Source organism: Coptis chinensis, chromosome 9 (genome assembly GCF_015680905.1).
Source record: "Coptis chinensis isolate HL-2020 chromosome 9, ASM1568090v1, whole genome shotgun sequence".
Taxonomy (NCBI): domain Eukaryota; kingdom Viridiplantae; phylum Streptophyta; class Magnoliopsida; order Ranunculales; family Ranunculaceae; genus Coptis; species Coptis chinensis.
The window spans coordinates 39,410,892-39,419,154 of record NC_141464.1 but is presented as its reverse complement, the minus strand read 5'-3'; the positions used below and the strand labels follow the sequence as shown (position 1 = coordinate 39,419,154).

General features: G+C 35.7%; 1 protein-coding gene across 36 annotated transcripts; it reads left to right on the top strand.

Moving 5' to 3' along the window:
* Positions 1 to 811: 811 nt before the first annotated feature.
* Positions 812 to 7,577, top strand: LOC147475937 (bifunctional dihydrofolate reductase-thymidylate synthase 1-like). 36 transcript variants are annotated; one of them, XM_086584106.1, is made up of 13 exons: positions 812 to 949; positions 1,043 to 1,121; positions 1,318 to 1,476; positions 2,192 to 2,310; positions 3,266 to 3,565; positions 3,809 to 3,919; positions 4,505 to 4,722; positions 4,859 to 5,086; positions 5,786 to 5,885; positions 6,075 to 6,126; positions 6,202 to 6,367; positions 6,450 to 6,538; positions 7,270 to 7,577. In XM_086584106.1, the coding sequence occupies exons 4-7, from the start codon at positions 2,253 to 2,255 to the stop codon at positions 4,543 to 4,545; spliced, it is 510 nt and encodes a 169-aa protein (XP_086440232.1). In that variant the 5' UTR covers positions 812 to 949; positions 1,043 to 1,121; positions 1,318 to 1,476; positions 2,192 to 2,252; the 3' UTR covers positions 4,546 to 4,722; positions 4,859 to 5,086; positions 5,786 to 5,885; positions 6,075 to 6,126; positions 6,202 to 6,367; positions 6,450 to 6,538; positions 7,270 to 7,577. The 36 variants fall into 36 exon arrangements, with proteins under 36 accessions (XP_086440232.1, XP_086440246.1, XP_086440229.1 ...); XM_086584120.1 differs by having other exon boundaries at positions 6,450 to 6,588; XM_086584128.1 differs by lacking the exons at positions 812 to 949; positions 1,043 to 1,121 and adding an exon at positions 5,384 to 5,495 and having other exon boundaries at positions 1,336 to 1,476; positions 3,266 to 3,291; positions 3,388 to 3,565; positions 4,859 to 5,048; positions 6,450 to 6,588.
* The last annotated feature ends 686 nt before the right edge of the window (positions 7,578 to 8,263 follow it).

Sequence of the window (8,263 nt, the reverse complement as noted above, 5' to 3'; positions counted from 1 at the left end):
AAAGAATAAGGTTTTCTCTAGTTACATAATATAAAGACTATATTATCTCAGACTTGTTCTCTTTGAATATCCATTTCCTTCCTTCTTAAACCATCTCCTAATCCCCACAACACCTAATAAAGACCTGTAGCTCAATTAGGAATATGATAGTGTGATAGTAAGTGGCAGATGTGTTTGATCGACTCTGGCTTCCTTGTGTGTCATTGAGTTTGTAAGGTAAAGTGTGCTCATTGCACACTGGAGTAGCGAAACTTAAGCGGAAAAATCAGAGTGGTTTTTGTCTTGACATTTATGTGAGGACCTACTTAAGGACGCTATTCCAAGTTTTCATAAACGGACCTGCTAGTTCATCTCATAGTATTACTCATTGTAAATATGTTTATTCGTAGATGATAGATTATTATGCATATATTAGGTTAGGTTTCGACTTGATTATTCTGTATTCATTGCTAGTGAGATGTATAGATAATTGAGACATAGATAAGGAAACAATAGTTTTATTTCTGAGTCGTTGTAGTATAGAATAAGTTTGTGAGTACCTTCACTGGAAAACTCTCATGAGGCTATAACTCGTCCACTAGGGGAATTCTTAGTGGTTTAAGGCCTTGTTGCATATGGTCAATGCAATCGCACTCGGCGAAACGAGCACTACAAGAAAATTGAGCTTTGGCCACAAGTACAACCTAGGTTTAGCCACGGTTATTAGCTGTTGCCAGGGTCCAACGGCCCACAGCCGTGGCCAAGTTTTTAAGTGGCCGTCGGGTATTGTTTGTGTAGTTTGGGTTTATTTTGCATTTTGGCCACGGTTGTGTCCATAGTTTCGTCCACCGTTAGATTAGACTTGGCTTTTGATGTTCGGTTAAGATCTAATGAAAACACTCGTGAAAATAAGGAGGAACCGCGAAACAACTACCAAAAATCGAAGAAGAAGACTCGAGTCGTTCTCCAGGTTTGTTTCCTTTCTTTCTCTCCTTTATAAACATGAGCTTCTCTTCTCTCCTCTAATAGATCTTCCCTTCTCCTCTCTATCTCTTTTACCCAGGCTGAAGATCGAGGACAGGCATTTAGTTTTTTTTTTTTCTCACGTACTCTCTCTCTCACGCTAGGGTTACGTGTACCAGGTTCGATTTCACTCTCATATTCGTTTTCGTTTTTACTTATTTTGAGGTTAGATGCTAATTTAGGGTTTTCTAATTTTAACTGTTTATGTTGTTATATGCTATTCATTTGATGAAATAAGTGCCATGAATACTATATGTTGTTATGATGTTTCTTATGCCACCCGACATTGTTACCAATAGAACCTTGCTTGTTCAGGATGTTCATGAGAGATTTCAAACCGAATCCCATTCTGAAGTAACTGGGCACTTTAATGAGCGCTTCATATTATCTCTCGCGTCTTGCAAGTCTTGTGTTGTTATGGACGATGAGCTGATCAATATTCTATCGATTTCATTAAATCTCAATTTTGAGGAGGTATGTTTCTACCATTTGTTTTACATTTTTTTTTTTAACATTTTCTGATATACGATGCAGTAACTTACCTATTTTAGTGAATATCAAAATAGATATAACTAGGATCCAAAATGCGTGCACAATCACCATCACCATCACCAGTAACCTGCAACCTCCACCCTACCGACCATTGCTACTGTCTGCTTTTCCATCAACATTTTTCATACCTTTACCCCACCACTTTTCTTCTTCTAAATCGTCTTTGGAGCATTTGAAGTCGATTTTGGCTTCTTCATCTTCGTGGAGAAACTTTTAGAATCTTGGTTATCCTCTCTCCACGTTTTCTTTTATCGTCCTTTTTCCTTTTCTCCATAGTTATATGATGGACCAATGGTCTTATTTATAAGCTTCTGTGCAATTTCTTAGCTAACAAAACAACAAGCCTACTATGCTGTTTGTTGGTGTTTAGTAGCGAGATAGTATTGAATGTCATTTGATTGGTTGGAATGGTCTTTATTATAAAGCTTGATAAACTCTTAGTACATAGTTATCTTTAGGATAATAATGAATTGTTTTCCATTGGTAAAAAAAATATGTTCTCTGTTGGATATAATCTTTTAGACAATATGTGGAGAGTATGCTGTTACTTCTTACAATTAGTCAATTGTTTGTGTGTAAGTTGGTTGAATTCATTTCGTTTAGGTATGCTTACTACTTTTCTGATTGCTGTTTGAAGGACTTTAAGGGGCTTTCAAAAATGCAACGAGACTTGAAGAACATAAAAGAACAAGCTAGTGATGGTCTACCTGTGGCCCTGTGGGTCCTTTCCTTGGGAAATGTTGCACATTAGACCGGGTACAAAATACACATTTCTTACATGCACAAATGCTTTCATAATCTTTTGGTCTTAAGGTGAACAAATTCTCAGTTTTCATTTCCAAGTTAGAAGTACTAGCATAAAAAATTATTTGATTTGTGGAAATGTGTCTGCGTGAATCTCAATAAAGAAACGATAATGTGGAAATGTGGTGTACTTGTGTTGTTTTCTCTGATTTCTATTGAAGATGATAATTTGAACGAATGTCTTGTACACTTTTTTATACTAAGATACCGATGAATTGTGTCATTGGTTAAAAAAGCATTCTAGTGTTGTTTGGTCTGTTTTTTGTTGGAAATTATCTTTTGAAAAGATGTTTGGAGACTATGGTATTACTACTGTACATATCACCAGTTACCCGCTGTTGTGTAAGTTGGTCAAATTCATTTGTTTGAGGTTTGCTTTAGTGATTTTGACTTCACTTATACACCTGAAAAATCTGGGACTTATGAGATTCGAGTGTTTTGTGGAAACATTCCAATAAATGATGTCATTTTGATGGAAGTACAACCAAGTACTCCTGTTAATTTCTATAATCAGCCTTGTCTTAGCCATTTTGACGTCAACATATGTACTATGCTTTATTCAATTGTATAGTTTCTTCTAATTTCCATTATTCTGACTGAAGTATAGTTATTGTTCTACTAACTTGTAAAACACCCTTTTTGTGCTCTGTTGTATTCCTATATTTTTATATACACATTCTTTTTTTCTAATAGTTTCTTATTATATGTTTTTTTTCAAGTATTTTGTTTGGAAGTTATTGTTTTGTGACTTAGAGAAGCTTCAGAAGTAAATTTCTTGTTGACATTTACTTCCTTCTTCTGCATTCGGATGATATTTGTTCAATTTCCAGAAAAACATCAGGCATTTAAAAGTACAGAGCCATTTTCCTACTTTCTTCATGATGATTGTCATTGTTAAATGCTGCAGGTGGGGTTGATGTGACTCTTTCAAAGGTAGTTCAATTTGCTACACAAGTGCCCAAGTTAGAAGAAAGTGAAATAGTTGTACAGCTAGTGGATCCATTTTCCAACCCCGTTCTTTTCCAACAGGAAAAGTTGATTCTTCATTTCAGCTCTAGTTCTGGTTTCTTACTCTGGTTGTTTGATGTTGAGAATGGATTGTACATTGGCCGCTATACAGCTAACGAGGTTGGTGTATATGAGCTCTACGTTGCGTTTGATGGCAATCAATTGCTTCCTTGTCCATTCTGGGTCCATGTTTATGGAAGTAAGTTCCTATAGAACTTGCGTGATCATTTAGCATTTTTTATTTTCCTTTTTCAGGTGTGTAAGAGATACCCCCCACCTAATAATTAAAGGGCATACTTAAAATCACAACTAAATAGGTGTTCAAAAAGAGAGAAATTGAAATTTGAAATAATTCTTGGCCATTGACGTTGTTATTTTATCAGGTAAATTGCATTTATTCTCTTTCCTGATATTAACAACTAGGATTTTTGGTGTATTTTAGGCGAATACTTTCTGAAAGCCAGCAATGACACAATAACTGTTTGGGAGGATGAATCAGTTTCTTTTGATGTCATTGGAAATGATCACTATGCTAATAGCAGTGCAAGAAATGGTGAGTTTCCAATGTTGGCATAAATTTGATAGAAGTGGTGACATTGTTCAAATAACAATGCTGGTAGTGGTACCAGGTGCCTTAGGTGCATGAAGGCGCGCTATGCACCTTGCAACCACTTTAGAACCTTGTTTCCCCTATTCTGAGTGGAGGCTTCTTTAAAAAAATTGAGGACTGTTGATTATTGTTTTTCGGTTCTTTTCTTTTATTTGAAACTAATTTGACTGCCTCTTTACCATACCTATCAAGTGTTCTTTGGAATAGAAACAATCACTTTCCACCTGGCACCTCTAACAATGGAAGCCTCTGCAGTCCAAAAACCAGGATGCTCTCCAATTATTGTCAAGTGTTTTTGGCCATACTTCTTTTATACTTATGATGATATGATATTTAGTTGCAAGGATTTTCTACATTTCTAGATTTTATTATTAAAGTTCTAATAGACTTATAGTTTTTGTGTATTCATCACATACATAATCTTTACTAAATACCAATGCAAAGTACATGTACCAATTATGGACCCTTAGGCAGATGATGCAATACTTCAAATTTAGCACTTACAGCTGTTACTTGAAATTTTGGCAGCCAAATCATGGGTCGCTTCTCCAGTATGGACGGCTATTTAGATACACTCCTTTCAAAGGATTTTTCGGGAATGATACTTTCTCTTACATAATTTCAGATATAAATAATAACAGTGCTTCTGGCACTGTCTTTATTGATGTCCTCATTACAGCACCCCAATTTGTTTCATTGCCTGTTCAATTGCAAGCAACTGAAGATGTGCTGAGTCCTAAATTTGGGTAAGTCTTGTGTCAAAGTATGAAAACATCTTCCTTAGACTTCGAGGTCCAGTTCGATTTAGTACTCTTTCAATTTATTTCAGAATCATACTTTTCTATATGTCCTTATATTTATACTAGTTCCGCTCTTTTGTAGTGGTTTCGCTGGTATTGAGATATATTATTCAGATCCTCTAGAGAATATCTCTATCAATCTGAGTGCAAAAAATGGCACCGTCTTTCTCTCTCCCATGCTAATGCAATTTTGGCAGCCTACTTGGCGTGAACTTTCCCTTGATAGAGGGAATGGAGAAGAGAAGAGTTTGATCTTAATAGGCTGTGTTGAAGTAATTAACCTTGTCCTTCAATTGATTCAATATCTTGGGTAGTATGCACTCAATCATATTTCTTGTTTTGAACTTTATCAAATTAGCTGTCTTAGATGTTTTATGGAATCTTGAACTGTTAATAATACTTAACATATCCTTTAATAGTTGATTTTCAGCCACAAGACATTTTTAATGTAACCCTTGTGGATTGAGCCATCTCACAAAAGCTTTCTATTGTCTACTTCCATTTTTTTCTGTTGGCTACTTTATCTTCTTCTCATTACATGTTTATGTTGTTTAAGTTCGACTTTCCTTCAAAAATTTGGTTATGTGACTTTAGCTAATTACCCCAGGTCCTCCAGCCTTTCCTGACTCTTCGTCTCCAACAAACCTTGGTATTGACACAATGTTAACATGATAGGTGCTATAAAACTGGCTGAAGGACTTGGATGTTGAAACACAAGTGTGGGTAATAGATAAACCTCTCTTTATAGCGAAAGAAGTGGCATTTCTAAGTATCAGGAAGGCTGAATTTAGAGAACTTCATCAAATTATACTATTTTGATTGAGTTCTTTATAATTTGATTGAGTTATATTGAGTCATTTCTTGAAAGTATAATTCAGGTTAGAAGAAGTGACTGTGCAGTTTGTATATTAATCTTGATAATCCAGATAGCAAATAATTATGCTCACTGTGAAATATGTACTTTTTTTTAAAATAATTGTTCTTGATAATCTAGTTACTTTCATTGCAGAAATGGAAATTTTTCTGGAAAAGATGAAATGAAAGAACTACCTAGTGATGTTGGTCTACTTGTTGGTCCGATACTAAGGAAATGTTGCACATTAAACCAGGTATCAACTACACTTTTCTTACATGTACAACATGGATAGATAATATTTTGGTCTTGATATGAACTTATTCTCTGCTTTCATTTCAACTGGTTAGAAGTACTGACATTAAAAATATTATGTGATTGGTGAAAGAGAATAGAACTTTGGATATAGAAGTACTGACATTAAAAATATTATGTGATTCGGAAGATGGTGATTTAAGCCCCATTTATGGTTTCCAATGGAGACACTTTGGTGCCAGGTGAGCAACCCGAGTCTTTTGTATGTTTTCACTTTCCTATTTGCATGGATCCTCATAAGGAGTTGCTTTTTACAGGTATACTAACATGCATGCTGATTACACTGGACAAGGATTTGATCAGTTGCTGAACGTGATTGAGAGGGTAAAGAATAAGCCTGACGACCGGCGGATTATTCTGTCAGCTTGGAATCCTGCTGATCTCAAATTGATGGCCCTTCCACCTTGCCACATGTTTGCACAGGTTATCCCTGCTGGACTTGGTCATTTTTTCTAGGCTATTACATTGATGTAAATTTTTACTTATTGTTTCCTTTATTCTCTAGACTTTTGGTAGTTTTATGTGGCCAACGAAGAGCTATCATGTCAAATGTATTAGAGATCTGCAGACCTGGGTCTTGGTGTGCCTTTCAACGTACGTTGCATCTTATGCTATTCTCACATGCATGATTGCTCGTGTTTGTGGTATGTGTTGTTCATCTTTAAAACCTGAATTTATTTTGTCAGCAATTTTAAGCTTATTGCATATTCCTGATCGGTGCGATAACTAATGATGTATCACAGTATCAGTAGTATCAAGAATTATTTATGGGAGTCCCCAAATAATTGACTTTAGAATAGCTAGGCATGGTCTCTTTTACAATGATGATATTGCATATGTAATGTTGTGTACTCTTTGCACTTTCCTAACAATCACACATCTAAAAGCAGGCTTGGTAGTTTTGGTAGAGAACAAGTTAACGAAAAGGAGAGAAGAAAGATATAGGGGTTGAAGAGATCCTTTTCTCCTTTCCCAATTTTACTATTGTCGAGTACACTTTTGATTGGTTTAGTAATGTGATAATTTTCATTAGTTACTTTTGTAATTGGCTTTGTTTTCCTTCATACCCCAATGTTGTTCCTGGTGATTTTATCCATGTTATTGGGGATGCTCATGTATATAAAACTCATGTGAGGCCTTTACAAGAGCAACTTCAGAGGCTCTAAACCATTCCCAGTGAGTAGAGGCTGGTGCTGATATTTATTAGTGTTTTGTACTATTAATCTTTCTATTTGATGATGACTGAATCTTAAATATCGACTTAATTTTTCTGTGAAGATGTGTGTGTAGTTCAAGTTCTAATGATTGATTTTATATGGTTTTAGCTATATCTTCAATGCCTGTCCTACTGTCCAACATGATGAGGTACAAGCAAGCAAACTGGAATATGCACGGACTTTGATCCAAAGAAGTTGAGGTGCTGTTTAGATGGCTAGGAATATAGTCTATTGAGTTTGGGCGCTATGTCTGGTGATGTTTTCATTTTTTTGGGGGAGTCCTAATAATATTTCAAATTTCTTAAAGAGTACTATATTTTTTTTCTCTATGTTAGTTTGGATTTCAAATGGAATCTATGATATAAAAACGTTCATGTCAAGTACACATTGTGTATAAAATGTTAAATTGTGAAGAATTATGATTTTTGTGGGTTTGAATGGAATTATATATCTTTGTATGAATTACAGGTGTTGTATAAAGGTGCTAGAATCATATTTTTTTTACCCAATTCCAAATATTTGCCACGGCTTAGAACCGTGGCTAAAGTATTGATCTAGTTCAAGAAAACCAATCCCCACGGTTCATTTAAGCATTGGCCACGATTAACAACTGTGGCAAAAGGAGTATCTGCCACGGCCTATGGAACGGTCCAAAACCGTGGGCAAAAACCAAGCTTTGGCCGCAGCCAATAGCCGTGGCAAAAGGTTAGCCACAGGCGCATTGGCAACGGTCGTGCAACGGCCATAACCCGTGGCAAAGGGGCTTTAGCCACGGTCATAGACCGTGGCAAATGCTCAGTATTCTTGTAGTGGAGATTAGTTATAACTCTATTTTTGATCACTTATGCTAATTTCTCATATTTGCTTGAGGACAAGCAAAATGCTGTTTGGGGGTGGTTTGATAAGAGCCCAAAATTGTAGTTTTAACCCCTTAATAATACTACTTTTAGACCAATTATGCGAGTAATATATAAATATTAATTATGTGTTTTTATGTATTTCAAGCATGGAACTCAATTATGTGCAGAAATGTGCCACTTTGGCGATATAAAGGAGCAAAGGGTTGGTTGCTAAGAAGTTCTGTGATAAATGCCAAGATTCA